The following is a 17,201-nucleotide window of genomic DNA, read 5'->3' on the forward strand; positions in this document are numbered from 1 at the left end:
GGCTTCCCTGACTGCTGTGTCAGCAGGCTCCGATTACAGTGGCTTTTTGTTGTGTTTCAAACAATTTCATCATGCCCCCTCACCCCCAACAGCCCCCCCCACCCCCCACCCCCTCCGCCACAATTTTGCACTTGGTATGCAATGCAGCAGTGGCAATTTGTACGTGTTTGGATTCCAATTATGGAGTTGTTAAAGCTTTTTTGCCCATGGCTTGCAAATTCTTATTAAGCCATACATTAAAGAGCACAGAATCACATTTAAATGGAGTTCATGTTTCTCTTTTGTTTGCCAGTGTTGTGGTTGTTATTAATTTATTCTCAATGCCCTATGCATTACACATTAACAAATAAATCGTGTTTGTGATTGTAATGCAAAATACTTGTTTCTTATTCAGAGATTGGGCCAGCATTTGTCAAGTAAACCAACAGCAACAAGCCCAGAGAGAGAAAAAAAGTGGAGAAAAACAACCACTTAAATGGAGCCATTCCCTCCTATTACACTTACCCATCTGAGAAACAAACAAACAAACCCAAAACGACAACGAAATTTCCACACTCCCAGTATTTCTCTACCAGCTGACGCAGAAGAGAGAAAGAGAATAAGATGGAGTGATTGAGTGATTTGCTTGGTGGCCATTGGAAATCATTAGGTTAGGGGTGCTGGGACAAGGGAGGCTATGGGGAGTGCTACAGTCAGCCACCTTGAAGGTCACAACCCTGGAGAGTCTCCATCACTGTCTGTCTTTGTCATACTGAAGAGCACGGCAGGATTGACCACTGACTGTCCCAAAGAAAAGCAACAGCTTCATGAATCATAGACGAAATCGAGGGGATTTTGACAAAAGGCGATTCAGTCATTGTTGTATGTAAATGTGACAACATGCAAGCACAAACACGTGCAGATACTTAAGAGTTATAGCAGCAGGGAAGGCAGCAAGGTTATGGGTCAGTAAATAAATCAATAGGTAACTTGGCATTTCAGCCCTGCTTTTTGATGCAGTCCTGCAGAAGTAACATTGGAGACAAAGTGCAATGGTTACTGAAAATGCAAAAAAAGAAAAAAACATACACCCGACAAATGAATAGGGAACGTTTCAGTGGATGAAAGTGATCTCACATGCAACAAGGAAAAGGAATTGGAACACTGTCTGTGTAAAGACACTTACTACATCACCACCCACTGAATACATTTGGCGGTTGAAATGAGATCCAAAATGCAGTGGCTGCTAATAAACCATCTTCAGAGTGGCAGAAATATGATGCATGGTAACCCATATGAACCTCATTAATAGAACACAAGCAAATCTATTTATTCAGACAGTCAGGGGGAAAATGATTGCCTCGGTACTCCATCTGGTTTGTCTCCATCTCTCGTCCTCCTCCCGCCTTCTCTTCTCCACATTGATTCTAGGTGGATGTTTGTGTACATGTGTGGAAGCATACTTGTTAGGCATTCACCCTAGAGAGTTTGCTGAATCTCCCTGCTTTTTCTATCTCCACACTGATCTAGCTCATCCCTCCTTCTTTCCCTTTTCTTCCGCTCTTGTCACAACCAGTCAGGGTGGGGATGCTGGCCAGGCTGCCAGGAGCTTTGGACAGGACATGTTAGTCGGGATGGTGAGGCTGGACAGGCCGGGCAATTCATCCAAAGAATTCTCTGCTCCCGCCTCTTTTTTGTTTTCCTCTCCCTGTGCCACCACAGAAAACTGTCCACTTGTGTCATGGTGTATTGCACAGCTGCCTGCTTTTATTACCTTGTTTGTAAGGAGTCTTGTGTTTTCATTGACTCATGAAACTCTCTATACTGATCTGGTCCCTTGATTGTTTTAATAGCAAAGCAATTGTCAAATTATATTTTTATTACTGTCCAGGTTTTTTACTGTCTTAAATTTCTATTTTTTTTCCAGTTAATTGATTAATCTAACAATTATTTTTTATTATTTGATTAATATAATAATACATTTTTCAAAAATAGAATGAAAATATTTGTGACATTTATATTTATTTAATCATCTTCTCTTTAATACAAACAAATATGGCAAAAACCACAGTATGCGCTGCAAGGCATTATTCCATAACAAGAAAGTCTGAACTGCTAATCTGCCTTTTATAGTCCCATACAAAATCTGTCCAAAATAAAATTAATTATTAAAATGACTTGTTCCATTCAAGTATATTAATTAGGCTGTCCAACAACAAAATAAATGAAAAGTAAAATTCAAGTAACTCTCTGGAGGAATATAAAAAAACTGCTTAAATTTTAAGTTTAGCAAAAAGCTGCGCTTGGTGAAAAAAAAAAAAAACCTATCTTAACTGTGAGAAACATTCCGCAGGTTAAAAATAGAAACACTCTGGCCTAGGTCTGGGTCCGTATAGAACGATTTATTGGTCTGGTCCGGACCGCAGTCCGCCTATTGGTAACCTATGCTGCAGATGATTTTGTGCGATCTAACTGTGACTGTGCGCAGCCACGTTCCTACGACACGTCAATGCACGTTACACAAATAGACGTATTATTGTAATTGATGGCGCCGGTTAAGTCAACATGTTGCCCCAGCTCTATTTTATTTGTTTTGAATGTTACTATTTGTATCTGTTACTTTATATTCAGTATAATTTTGTATGTGTGTGGTGCCTTTTGATAGACATAAGGAGCCACATTTGGTTGAATTCCATCCATGTGAGGACTTTCTGACATTACTGAGAAGTGAAAGGGCTGTTTGAGGGTGAGACTTGGTTTTGGGGTTAGAATTAGGGTCAGGCATTTAGTTGTGATGGTTAAGGTTAGGGGCTAGGAAATGCATTATGCCAATGAGTGTCCTCACAACTATAGAGAGACAACTGTGTGTGTGTGTGTATGTTATTAGTTCTTTACTCAGATTGTTATGTTGCGTACCTCTGTTGCAGGTTGTGCTTTCCTCACCTACTGCGCCCGAGAGTCGGCCATCAAAGCCCAGAATGCCCTCCATGAACAGAAAACACTGCCAGGGGTAAGTGACAGTCTCTCTCACTCTCTTTCTCTGCTTGTATCTCTCCTTTCCTCTTCTCACCCTCTCTCCCTCCTTTCTCTCTATGGTGGTCGGCAGTGCCATCTGCACCCGGCTGCACACCAGCCGGCATTCTCCCTTGTATAGTCCCAGTGATGAAAAACACTTTGGAAAGCAATTCAATCAATAGCTTAGCCTTTTGAAGGCCTGGTTTCAACTTTTCTGTGTGTCTGTTCTCTTGGGGATATAGCCAGCATTGATCAGACCCACTCTGCCTCATACTTTTGAAGCAATAGCTTAGAAAGACAGTGTTTGTGGGGCCAAGCGCTGCATTTTCTGAAACGTTGTTGTCAACAGCAAATATAATAGTTATGATACTTTAGATTCAATAAAGGTGACATATTATACCATACATATTCATGCTCGATTTCAATTTAGGTTATTACATGAAAAGGATTTCATGCTCTGATCAGAGAGCTCATCGATTTCCTCTCACTGCTGCAGATCCTCTATTCAGCCTTTGTCTGAAATGTTTTTGCTTTAAGGCACCTCTCCTGATAAAGCCCAGTCTGCTCTGATTGGTCAGCTACCGCACTCTGTAGAGATTGGTCAGCCGCTTCCAGTGCGTACAGGAAAAGCCGACCTCTGCTCTTGCTATGCCTGGCTTTGTGAGGGAGCGTGCCAGACTTTCAGCAGCTTTAGGAGCAGTGTGTTCTGTGCAGGAGAGGAGCTGCCTTCACTGCAAACTTTAGGCTTTTTAACTTTGCAGAACTTTTACATGCACAAATCGCTTGTGGTAAGAGAAACTAATTTGTCAAAACATTTCATATTTTGACAAGTTGGAAAATTTTTCTTATCCAAGCTTATTCAGGTGGTATTCACCTGCTTTTACATTTATGTGTTTATTGTTTACCGTGTGTGTATTAGATCCTATTAGTCATTATTACAATGACAGAAGGAAGCAAGTGGCTCCCTGTAGAGGCAGCATGGCTTAACATGGTCAGATCAAGCCTGCACCAGGGAGAAATATCACTGAAGATTAACTCACCCACAGCACTCCCTCTGATGCAAGACAAAGAGCTTGAGGAACCCAGCTCGCTTGTTTCAGATAAAACATGTGGGCTTGATTTAAACATGCAAATACAACTACCGCCGCACACTGCGAAACATTATTCTGGTGGCTTTCCTGAGAAACAACTTGTTTCGTTTATCCTGCAAATTAGCCAAGCGTGAGGCTGGAGGGCGTTTTTCCTCCTCCCTTTTCATTGAATAATAAGAGGGAAGACAGAGGGAGAGGAAAACATTTTTTTCACATATTGCCAGAGGTTGTGTTCACAAGAGGTTAGAAGTTTGTTTAGCATCGTGTTTAAAAAAATTTAATTTGGTTCTTTTTCAGTTTTTTGTCCGTGGTCTGGATTTCTATCAAGTTTTCTCCCTCACGTATCATTCATATTCTTTTATGCGCGCCCTGAAACCCCCAATATGCTTTTGCTCCAAACCATCTGGAAAGGAAAGGTTTATCATCCATCTGAACAAACCATTTAAACAAACCTAACTTCAACAATATGCAAAAACACATTGAAAAAATAAATCAAATAAGAAAATGAAATAAAATAAATAAATGTTTAAATTTGTAATAGTAATTAAAAAATGATAACAGAAATAAACAGCATCATCTAACGTTCACAGAAAAAAAAACATTTTATGATTTTACAGAAGCCATGATACACAGAATGAGCAAATGCAGCCTTGCATGTTTCATTTTCCATAAATATGTTCTGAAAGCTTTTGTCTCACACACACGCACACACACACACACACACACACACACACACACACACACACACACACACACACACACACACTCTCTGAAAGTTGCTACGTATCACTCGTGAGAAATGAAACCCTTTTCTTGTACCTTTCAGTCGTGCCTCAGCCCTCCTGCTGACTTCCCCTCTGCCCCACCAGCCCTTTCCACCCCACCTCCTCCTGCCTCCACTCTTCTTTTCCCCCCCACTGCTTCTCTGCTGCTGCTCTTCCTGAGACAGAGCGTGTCATAGAAATGTAACAGGCAGACGTTGATGAGTGTCAAGCCTCACAGACAAGGCTGCTCTGCCGTTCCCTTCAACTTCACTCATGCACACACACACCCACACACACACACACTCGCACCACAAACACAAGTGGTCTAAGTCAGTTTGTACTGTTATACTGAAGCCACACATAGCACAAACAGGTTCAACTTTACCTACACACAATAGCTGTAGTATGCCAGGTTCCCTAGAAAACATACAGCCATTTTTTTATATAGCCTAATGATCGAACAGCTGCTAAGGAGGGATTTAACAACAAAAATGCTCAGTTGTAGGACAGATCATTTTAAAATGGTACATAGATGCTGCTTGTTGTTGTGTGTTTGTGCATTTGAGTGCATCCCACTGCTGCTCCTGTTCTTGTGTGAACCTCCCTGCTCCTAAATCTTTTGTGATATGACTCCTGTTGGTCAAACGCTTGATGGTAACTAGATATGCCAGTTGTTTTTTCGCAGAATCCTGCTTGATATGCCGTTTGCCAGGGGCTATGGTGTAATTAATGTAAACTAACAATCCTCCAGAGATGAGTTATTGGTTATTAACGTGTGTTTTGTCATTAACCACTGCTCTTTTGCAGAGGGCTCGGACAGGTGTGGTTACTCATCGGTACATGTTACTTTAAAATGTTTGAAAGTAGAAAAAATAGAAAGCATGGGTGTCTGCACGCACACACGCTCATTATCTAACACTCAAACACACTTGAAATTTATGAGATGTAGAGTTTGTGTTTCTGACTCCAGTCTCAGTTGGAGGGTCTCTGGGTTTAAATCCTGCATCTGCTGTATTGTCCTTGGGCAAAACACGCTTTTTTCTTTTTTTTTGTTGTGAGGAATTTTTTTGGCTGAATGATTCCACTTAAATTTCCTCAGTGTGTTTGTGCTGGTATTTTTCTTGATATTCTATGCGGTGGTTAGTTCACAGATGGTGAAACAAGTGTCTTGTTGAGCTGCCTTTAACGACTGCAGACTTCCAACATTGTTTTTAGATTACCATCTTTGAAGCAACATCCATCTTTTCAAAGTCAAACCACCTCTATGCAAACGAGAGTAATTCGCATCCAGCAATTAAATCTAACAACATAGGCTAGTGTCGGCATTTTACCTGACAATGAATACATTTACACGGACAGCAAATATCCCACTTTTTACCTAATTCTGAATAAGACATTATTTTGGTCACAGTGTTTCCATGCACTGTGTGAGATATTCAAAGAAACATGAACCGCTAGCTTGTGCATCAAATAAACTTTACTGCACATTAAGAAAATTCTGTTTTAACATACTTCATGATAGAATGTTGTATTGTTTTCTTTGGGTTACTTATGGGTGTATGTATTGACTTTGAATCCTGTGCAGGAAAGAATAATTAAAAACTGCTATATTCTGTAGAGAGGCAGCTGTAAAATGTTCATGCTTTATAGTTGTATCAAAAATATGGTCTGATAAATACAATCTGAAGGATTTTTATTTTTTATTTCAATATTGATGCTACTTTAATTTCACATTAATATTTCACTATAGTATTTGTTACACGCACACAACCCAGTGAAGGTGTTCTTGGATGTTATTATCCATGTCCCCCCTGTTACACATTAGCTGCTGAAAGGAGCAGTATGGCCTAATGGAAGTGTACTGGACTGGAATATAGATTCCTGTGGTGAAGTGTGATGGGAACCTTGGGGACTCCAGTGCCTGACATAAGTTTGGCCACTGAATAGGAGAAGCTCTGACAGTTTACCAGGTGTGCGTTGCTTGGCTCTATTAGCCCTGTGTGTTTGTGCGTGTGTGGTAAGCTGACTTTGCGCTGCAGCCAGCCCTATGTACATACAGATAGCAGTGCATAAAGGTGGGAAGAAAAACATGTGCACATGGCAGCTTGCCGTGATCACACACCGCCCACGACGCTGAGGCTTGAATATATTATTTGCGTGCTGTTTCGTGCTTGTTTGTTGCTGATGGAGATGCATTACTTTTTATATTACATAACCATATGTGTGCTTTCGTGTATGTGGATATGCTTGTGAGTGTTTTAACCAAGATAAAAAAAACAACTAAATATCAGTCAAGTAAAATCTTGGTATTCCCTGATGACCTGGGCACTAAAATGTTTTCCTGATGATCCCTTTATGACACACTTACAGCAGGAGGAGACTGACAGTTAAGGCCCACAGTGGCTGTTTTTACAGCTGTTGGTGTGTGTGCATGCCTGCGAGTGTCACAGCTCTCTACACAAGTCCGCAGGAGATTTACTCCACCCAGCATCATGACAAAATCCTGCATCCTTCACGCTATCCACCCCCCCACCCATCCCCCTCCCACAATCCCCCGCCCCCCCCCTTCCCACCACCCTCCTCAAACTCTCTGTCCTCTCGCTGCCACTCCTCAAATCCAGCAGATCCAAGAAATAATCTCAGCTGCTGCAGCGAGTCTATTTGCCGTAGCAGAGAAAAACATGCCACCCTACCCCTTTTTGTCATGCTAGCATTGTGTACAACAGTGATTGTCTTGGAGAAGCATTGGTGGAAATGTGTTTGCTGCATGCATTTACTCCTTGTATTAGTTCAGCTCGACCTGGGGGGAGTGTAAGAGGCTGGCAGTGATTCAGGAGGCAGGTTTATGGAAATAGCACCCGCATTAAAAACCCAATGAGAGCAGGGAGAAGATTATGCTCCGACACACACATGTGGGCTCCTGCAATGTCAACACTCTAAGTAGATCCCCTCCCTCTCAATTGCCTCCATCTCCCTCGGTCTCCATTTCTGTCTCTCCCGCTCTCATGCACTATGTGTCCTTTCCTGCACACATACCTGCACTGTTACTCTGCTGCGTGAGTGCCCGTGGACCTGTGCGTGTTTATGAGCATCCATGAGTTTGCGTGGATCTTAATGTGTAATTGTGTGTCCGATGCGGTTGCTCAGCTCAGCCATAGTAAGATGTATAAGGAGCGAGGAGCAGAGCCTGGCTGTGTGTTGTGGAGAGTGGCCGACCTTGTGCTGTGGAAATGAGGCTGGCGTGCCACAGAGCCGTTCCTCGACACGCCGTAAACCGCCCAACCTTTCCCTGCTGGGCTTTATGTATACACACTTACATACACAGACACAAACAAAACATACACACCCTTACTTTTGTGCATGTGTATGCTTACCCACCTGTTTATCAACAACAGCCAAGCTACCTTGTGTGCTGGCCTAGCTGCTGCAAGGGCTGAATAATTCAATGCTACACTGTGTGAAGGTTGGCAGTATATGAGCATAGTATTCTGTATGATTGTGTGTGTGTTTGTGTGATTATGTACTGCATGTGCCTGTGTTGTGGGGATGGGAGTGGAGCAGACCGGTCAGCATGAAGCCAATCGGTGCTGGCAGGATTGGAGGCCTTGTAGTCAGGGAGAGGGGACTCGTTAGAATTTAGCCTTTGGGTAACACAAGTGTGTGTGTGTGTGTGTGTGTGTGTGTGTGTGTGTGTGTGTGTGTGTGTGTGTGTGTGTGTGTGTGTGTGTGTGTGTGTGTGTTCAGGAAGAAAATTTTAGTGGAGTGGAAGTTGAAACGAGCATGGTCAAGGTCTTTTTAAAAAAAAAATGGAATATGTGTTGTGAATTTAACATTAATGTTCAAAGTAAAATGCTGCGTCTTTGGTGCCCAACTTATCATATTATTTAATTTTTTTATATTAGCCCTGAGTTTGTATGTCATTTGTGAACACAAATGTTTTATCTGGGCTCCACTCTTAAAAGATCTCTGTGCCTCTGTGATGAACAAACACATGTAAGGGCCCAGAAGTTCAATGCTTGCGGCTGATCTCGGAGGCTTCATGAATTTGCCTGTGATGTCTTTGTTGAGACGCTGAGATGAGAATAAACAGGATTTTGTAGATGCTTGCACTCCACTGGTTTTATGTCTATAACCTAACCTACCTCTGAACTTATTACCCAAGTCAAATCACATGGAGATGACTAGGAGGAGCATGTGGTGTCATAAAAGTCTGGAGGTTGGAGGCTGTTGTGAGTAGACATTTTTTTATTGTGATTCCTACGTGCAGGTATAAAAACAGAGTCAGCACACTTGCAGCAAACTTGTTTTCTGTGTGTGTGTGCGTGTGTGTGTGTGTGTGTGCGTGCAGGCTGGCGGGAATAGCATATTGGTGTAATGCATGTAAAGAGATGCTGTACTAGAGTGCTCCTCAGGGAACTGAATCCTCACACCCTTAGAACATGCACTTTTGGTCAAGGACACACACACACACACACACACACACACACACACACACACACACACACACACACACACACATACACAATACACAATATATACTCTTGTGAAACACAGAGGATAGAAATAGAGTATAAAACACTGGGTAACTGTTGGAGCCATCACAGGGTTGCTTGTTTTTCACCCTCTCTCTGTCTCGCTGTTGCTCCTCCGGTCCCTTTAATACAGACACACGCACACCTACCTCTTCTTTGTTGGGCTCGTTTTTCTGTGTGGTAGATTAGCCACATATTTAGAGAAGCCTTCTTCTCCCCAGGGGATTGGCTTCCAAGGGTATTTTGAAAAGAGAGCAGGATCTGCAGTCTGCACCTGCCTTTGGAGAATAAACAACATTCACTGAAACACTGGAGATGTTTTTCATCATGAAATTTCATTTCATTTCACACAGCATATACTACATTCATGTGGGGATTAGGTACTTCAGCGATATTTGGGGATCTAATCGACCATTCTCCAAAGATGCCCTATCCTTGCACACGCATAAACACACACACTGTCACGTGCACAAGGAGCGCGTCACCCATTCACACCTCACAATTTTGTATAAATTAGCAAATTTAAACTGCTGGCACCCCCCTCAACATCATGGTTGTACCAGTCTTTGGCTTTGCATGTTTCTCCTGTTTGTACATTAGCATCTAACCTCGCCACCACACACATTTAGTAGCGCCTCAGAATAACAGCTTCTTATTTTTTCTCTTTTTTTTCATTTTTGTGGTTTAATGATTATCGGCCAAAATATAATGCAAAACTATGTAAATAAGATATATTAGAAAACTGATGGAACAACATAATTTTTCATTTCCTATATACAGTAGAAATATCCACATTTGATATAGGAAACAGAGTGCACCAACTTTTAAAAGTTAAAGAGTTTACTCTGAGTTAGAGATGACCACATTTTGACCTCATCAGATGACATTACAGTGCCACTCCCACTGTTCAGGACATCTCACTAATCGACTCTTGGGTTGAGACGCAGCTTGAAATACTAAAATAATCCCCTGCACACCCTGCCCATTAAGCCACTTCACAGTGAGAAGTGTGCTATTTTTTCCTGAGGTACAGGTTAGCAAAAAAGCTGAATTATTAATGTTTTTGATATTTTTAGCCATTTAACCTATTTCTAGTTCTGGCTGGAGACTGCTCGCCTGCCGGTCTGTGAGATTCAATAATGTGACACGGCTGTGATCTGGGTTTTCTGTGTAATGAGTGAAACTTTAAGTGTTTCAGTAGGTTTCTTTTTTATTTCATCGTCTCTGCCTGATGCTGCGCAGTTCAGATGATCTAATGTCAGTTTGGCACTGAAGCATCACCTGTACCAGCGGGGCTGAACCAGATGAGTCTGGTTTTATCCCAACCCGGTGGGCATGGCTGCGCAAAGCTGTGCAAGAGGCAAGGCCCAGATACCGACTGACAATCCATCTGTGGGGCCATGTACACACATGTACAGGTGTGCCACTGCCTGCAGACACAAAGAGACAGAGTGGGAGTGAGCGGTGGGGTGCGTCCATGGGTGATAAACTATGGGCCTGAATACAGGTGTGTGTAAGTGTCTGTGCAAGTGTGTGTTCTTGCATGTATATTGAAAGAGAGAGGCTAAAAGATTAGCTTGAAAAAACTCTGAATATCCAAAAAGACAAGACGACAGTTAAGGGGGAACAGCAAGTGTAGCTGAGAACATGTCACTTTACTGAGTAATGAAGGACACACTTAAAACGCATCACCCAATGTGGCTAATCGGAGCTGACATCTCACTGGCTGGACGTTGTGCCTCTGGGAGAGAGAGGGGGATGAGTAAGGTTTGTGTGAGAGATTAGAGGGAGGTGAGGTGACGGAATAGTTGAAATATAGAGAAAAGAGGAAAGGAGGGAGAAGGAGGCACAGGGTCATGTTGACAGCAAACATTCCCTTGTGTGTGTGTGTTTATGTGTGTGTGCCCCCGCGTGCGTACCGTTCCATACACACAGCATGTGCTGTATATCTGTGCTCGATTGAAATGGCACAGTTGAGTAGTGGAACCAGAGGGAGCTCATTTGTAAGGCAGATCTTTCCTTTGGTGTGGTGTCCGAGGAGAGGGTAAGGGGGCTGCACAGCATGACAGCCAGCATTTGTCAGCAAAAATCAGGACTAATGAAATACAGTACACATGGCTGGAGGGCAAGGAGAGGAGTGTGAGTGACAGGAGGCACGAGTGGAAACAACCCGTGGCAGCCCTCCATCAGGGTTACCAACGTTTCAATTGTTTTAAGCCCCAGCCCCCTTCCCATCAAAGATAAGGGCAGCAGCAGGGTAGAGTAGAGGAACAGTGTGTGTGAGGGTCCCTGGGGGTAATGACATGGAATACAAGTGTATGGGGAGTGCTAGTGATGGGCCTGCTCATGTGGAAGTGGGAATTTGCATTGCAGAAGAGGGCTGACAGCAGAGCTTGCTCAGAGAGCCAGTGTCAGGGTGATCGCTAGCGGTGAAATCTTCTGTCGCCCGGCAGACACAGGAGGTAGCTGAAGTAGCACTGGCAAGATCTTGTTGGCATGTTCAATATCTCTTTGTGGTAGGATTGTGCAAGTGTGTTCGAAGCAATTTGTTTTGTTTATTATCATTTTCATCAAACTTTGATTGATATCGTGGAAGTGGTTCCGTTCTTGTCCATCACAGCTTCAAGTCTTAAAAGTCTTTCATATAGAAAATTACAATAAGCTGGATGGCTGCTGAATAGCTTAGAATATAAATTATATAGTTATTGCCAACAGCTATAGTCTGTGGCCTCTCAACTATTTCAGTCCCAGCTGCAATAAGAGGCAGCTTTTAATAATTCAAAGTAAAACAGTATACTGGATGTCTTCCAGGCAGCAAGCTCCCACACACACAGGTAAAACAACCTAACGCCTCACTCCCACCACAACCCCAAACCATGGCTGGACTCTATCCTACCTGTGGAGGGCACACACATCACTGGTTTGTGTTGTTGTTTGCCGCAACCCAGTTTGAGGTAGTTTTTTTTGGGGTTTTTTTGGCACCATTTATGTGTGTGTGTGTCCATGAAAGTGAGTGTGCGTGAAAGCGAGCAGCGAATTGAGACTGTGTGGTCGTTCACTCCTGTCAGGCCTCGTGGCTCCCTGCACAGCTGGGGCACACATACAGACGTGTGGCACGTTTTTGAGCTCGCAATTTCGAGTCACGCTGCTCTGCAGGGTTCGCCAGTGTGCATCCTTTAATGTGCTTTCTGATGTTCTCAGACAGGTTTGCTGTGAAGTCAGCTTGGAGGTAGAAAAGAGGAAATGGAAAAGAGGGAGAAAAAGATGGAGATATGTGGATTAGTGAGAGAGAGAGAGAGAGCGGTGTAGGGATGGTCAGGAAGAAGATAGAGAGCAAAGATGTTTGAATCACTGAGTTGTGAAGACTAAGAAATGAGATGGAGTTGCTGAGATAGAGAGTGGGAGGTACTGATGAAGGGCCTCACTGCCAGTTAGTTTGAGGCTGTACTGTATGAATCAGGTGAAAAGCAGCAGAGTAGTGTTGATTCCATGTTGAAGCTGACATGTCTCAAAGTCATCATGTTGACAGTGTGGGGCTTACTCTCACATTTTACTGTTAAAACCATAGACTGTGCATAAAGATGGATGACATGATGGACGACATGACAGCTCTCCAAAAGTGAAGCCAAAGCCTTTTAATAGCCACCTGGTGGCTGACTGCAGTATATGTCATAAATCCTGGCTCCTCACTATAAGTAGATGGGACATTGACCAAACTGAATAGTCATAATACATGTTAAATATATTTTGTCCATCATGAGAAAACCAGACAGGAAAATCTAAATGAACACAATACCTAAGAACCAAAGCATTCATTCAGCTTTGATGTCTGGATAAACCATGTTTCATGTGGAGCGATGAGTCCTTGTTTGTCCGTTTTTGTCAATGTATTAATATATGATACTTTCAGACCCATAAAACCTCCTCCAGCTATTTTCTCAATAAAACACAGACCCTTTGTGTACCTCTACTTTTTTTTTTATTGTGTACAAAATTTACAACTGTATTTACTCACCAAGTACCTGAGATAATTTGGGCGACTGTCTTGTACCACAATATACCACAGTATAACAAGCATCTAAAATGTCCAATTTTATTGCTAGTAAGCTTAATTATGCTGAGTGTAGCTGTCTTTGCATTCATTAACAATTAATGCTATATAAGAAACACTGTGATGTAATTTACTATAAGCTGTCTTCTTGCATATAATTTATGTGTTTTACACTGATGGCTGTTGTAAGTGAAACTGTTCATAGTAGGGTTGGGCTGATGAACGATGCCATCCTCAAACGACGGTGGCTGACAGCCATCACTATGTTGAGCCAACATCATGATGCCCCCAACCCCCCCCTTCCACACTGACAGACTATAATTTCAGTGTCTACTATAACTTAGAAAAATACAGTGGATACGTTGTTCACTTTTGGTCTTTTCATACATGTTTAGACCGTAATGAGTTTTCAGTAATTTACTGCTCCTATCTGTGGCCCCACCATCTCCTGTGGCTCTGAGTTTAAACATGTATCCAAACAAATTTAAACTGTGAGAGAGACGTCAGCTGAGTCGGTGTGTGTGCCTCTTTCTGTGTGTCTGCGAGTAAGATGACTCCCCCATGGCATTGCCATCACAATGTCTCATAATATATACATCGTCATATGCCAGTTAAGTTGAAATTGCTTAACCTCAGTTGCACATCAGGTCCACTTTGCAGACGCAATGGTAACAGGTCTGCAGAACTCTTACTCAGAAGTGTTTGTTTTGTGAGGTGACTGACATATGAGCACTGCTACAAAACCATGCTGTGCATATTCCCCCTTAATGATAGTTGTAGTGATGAAGTGTACTTCAGAATGGGATGTACAAGTATTGTATTATGTTTTAAGATAAGATTAAACCCCAATTAATTCTTAAAGGAAATTCTTGTGACAGATATTTTCCCACAGTTACAATGGATGGATAACATTGTAAAACAATACCTATTAAGATTATATATGCACTATTATTTCTAAATTAACCAAACGTATTTTATCGACGTAGAAATTGAAGCAGATATATTTGAAATCTGAGGAGTCGGTTGCTTTATTTTCTAATTCAGTTTGCTTTAGCAAGGGAATGCCAGGATGCTCACAGTACCAACAGGGAAATAAGTGTTTACACACCTCTAGAGTTTGATTGTTTGGTTGTGCACAGCTGTTGCACGTAATGAAGCTCAGTGTGAATATAAATTGGCAGTACTCTATATGTGGTAATGTTTCACCAGGAATGTTTTAGAGCTGAAGGATCTTGAACTTGTTTTGTTGACATTATATTTCAAGCTCCTTTTATGAAAAACCGCAGTATTCATCTTTGTGTCTCTCTGGATCTGGCTGTATAATAGTTACAGAAGATGACACAGGAATATAAGTGCCTGGTTTATGCTCTGTGATAGACACACATAAGGATGCACATGTGACCGTTGTGTCTCTAAGAAGTATGCTCGAGCTGTCTCTCTCTCATCATTATCACACAACTTCAGTAATGGGGGTCAGGTAAATGATTGCCATGGCAGCGTGGGCCGCCACACTGCTTAAATGAGTGTACACGCACAGAGACACACACACATAAATATAGACCGAGGCAAAGATGTGCACAGGCACAATCCATTAGGCGCTGGGGCAGAGAACGAGACAGCACATTTATTTACTGAGTGTATTTTACCCGTTTTTCTTGATTCATTATTTATGAATCTATCAATCTGTACGGCACCGCTGCAGCATATAGAGTTTGGCTGCTTTCCTGCCTACTTTCCATCTGCCAGTTTCTCTCTGTCTGTCTGCCTGTCTGGCCTTGCAAGGCCTCGTCTGTGCCCATCAGAATATGTCTCTTATGCAAACTCCCTCTCTCCATCCTTTTCACTCTTCCTCTTTTATTCTGTCTCTCATCTCTCACATCTTTGTCATCAGACTAGTTCCTTCAAATCTTTGATCTATTATTCCATCTCTAAAACATTTTAAATTATGATGATGACTTGCAAATTTATCTCAGATTAATTTGATGGGTTCAGCTCGTACCCATGGGTGTGCTTTTACTGCAGTGTTATTAAAGGCATAGTTCACTGAAAAATGAAAATTCACTCATTATCTACTAACCTTGATGCTAGTGGAGGAGTAGGTTAAATCACTTTTGGAGTATCAGGGATAAACAGTGTTGGAGTCAAAGTGACCCCTTCTTCAGATGTAATAAAACAACGGGAAAAAAACCATGACATGCTTCTATACTGCTTGTGTGGTGTCATCCAAGTGTCTGCAAGCCCCGACATTCATATTGGACTCGAAACGGCGTTATTTACACTTTTACACTTTTTTTTACACTTTTAAGACATGGTATAGGATCAGTTCATGGATTTGTGTAGTCACAGATGGCCGACCCGGCCTTTTTTAGCATTTCCGAAGATCATATTTTAGCATCTCCCATGGGCGTGAAATGACATATATTGCTATTGGCTTTAACCAATGCTAAACATGTGTGTTGCTAGAGTACAAGAGGAGAGTATGCAACACTAAAGATTTCAGAAAATATAATAAGCTACAGTATCTCTAATGAATGAGGAAATGCATTTAACGTGCTTGTCTGGTCTGTTCTGGTCCAAAAAAATTCTTTGTATAAGTAAAAATAGAATCGTGAACATTTGCAGCTGTTAACTAACTTTGCACAGGATGAAAGGGAAGTCATCGGTCGGGCAGCGGAACTCCTTCATGTCCTCTGACACATCTAAAAGCACTTAGGCTGTGTCTGCACTATGACCAGGATCTGATAATGCCAGATTTATTATAGTGTCCGTACATAGTGAGAGCCCTGTGGGTATAAGCTGGCGAGCTATAGTTCCACTGGCCTGAGTATATTTCAGGTTGGAGTGAAGAGAAAATAAAAGCCTTTTTCTTTTCTCATACTCTTTCTCCCAGTCTCTCTTTCACTCTCTTGCACTTTCTTTCTCTGTCAACACTGCTATCTTTCACTGCCTAGCCCCCTTTATTGGAGATGCTTGATAGTGGTCTGGCTATAGCTAACAAAAATAGGACATACTGTAATAAAGGCAGAGGAGATGGCAGGTTATCTAAGGATCAGTATAGAGCGCAGCTAAAGAGAGATAATTTTTTTTTTTTTTTTTACAAATGTCAAGAAATAGACAAAAAGAAACTATCGCCGAGCTGTAAATCCTGGTTTCCTTTTTTTGGTGCAAACCAAATCGGCAAAAAGATGTTTCCCTTCTTGTATTAGATGAGAATATTGTCTGGGTTAATGAGTGAATGAAGCCATGATGGTAGAGTTAGATCAGTCAGTCGCAGGATATGCTACTGATCTGTTGGCCAGACGCAGTGATATCCGATGTCAGAGTTCACCTCTGGATTTCTATTTTTTTTATTAGGGAATGAGGTATTTGTTACAAAAGTATAGCAACAAAGAATCAAAGGCACAACTGCAGAGCAACACACCTAGTAACATGTTTTCCTTTTATCAGTTTTTATTTAAGTTCTTTCTCCAGAGTGGCTGCACACAGAGCTTGTAAGACAAATCCTTTCTAATAGGACGCCTCTAGGGCTGCAGAGGAGCGTGGTCGATACAGAGAAGACACAGAGGGCTTTGAAGATGGCCTATCTCTCTGCCTCCGTCCAAATGAAAAGGCAAGAGAGGGGCCCGCAGGGACAGAGCCAGGCTAAGTTTCTATTAACACTATCTACATAACACCTAAGATGTACCAGTGTTTGATGTGACAGTGTCCAGATTAACTCACATTAGGGGGAACAACAAAGCCCCGGGTGCTGCATCCTCTCCTATTGCCC

At 42.1% G+C, this 17,201-nt stretch overlaps 1 protein-coding gene across 12 annotated transcripts in view; it reads left to right on the forward strand.

Moving 5' to 3' along the window:
- Nucleotides 1-17,201, forward strand: part of celf5a (cugbp, Elav-like family member 5a) — a 186,177-nt gene that overhangs the window by 15,775 nt on the left and 153,201 nt on the right. For all 12 annotated transcript variants that reach the window (XM_069522260.1, XM_069522256.1, XM_069522262.1 and 9 more), the window contains exon 2: nucleotides 2,907-2,989. In XM_069522260.1, the coding sequence (XP_069378361.1) occupies nucleotides 2,907-2,989 (83 nt within the window). The remainder of the gene's footprint in view (nucleotides 1-2,906; nucleotides 2,990-17,201) is intronic.

Source organism: Paralichthys olivaceus, chromosome 3, assembly GCF_024713975.1.
Source record: "Paralichthys olivaceus isolate ysfri-2021 chromosome 3, ASM2471397v2, whole genome shotgun sequence".
Taxonomy (NCBI): Eukaryota; Metazoa; Chordata; class Actinopteri; order Pleuronectiformes; family Paralichthyidae; genus Paralichthys; species Paralichthys olivaceus.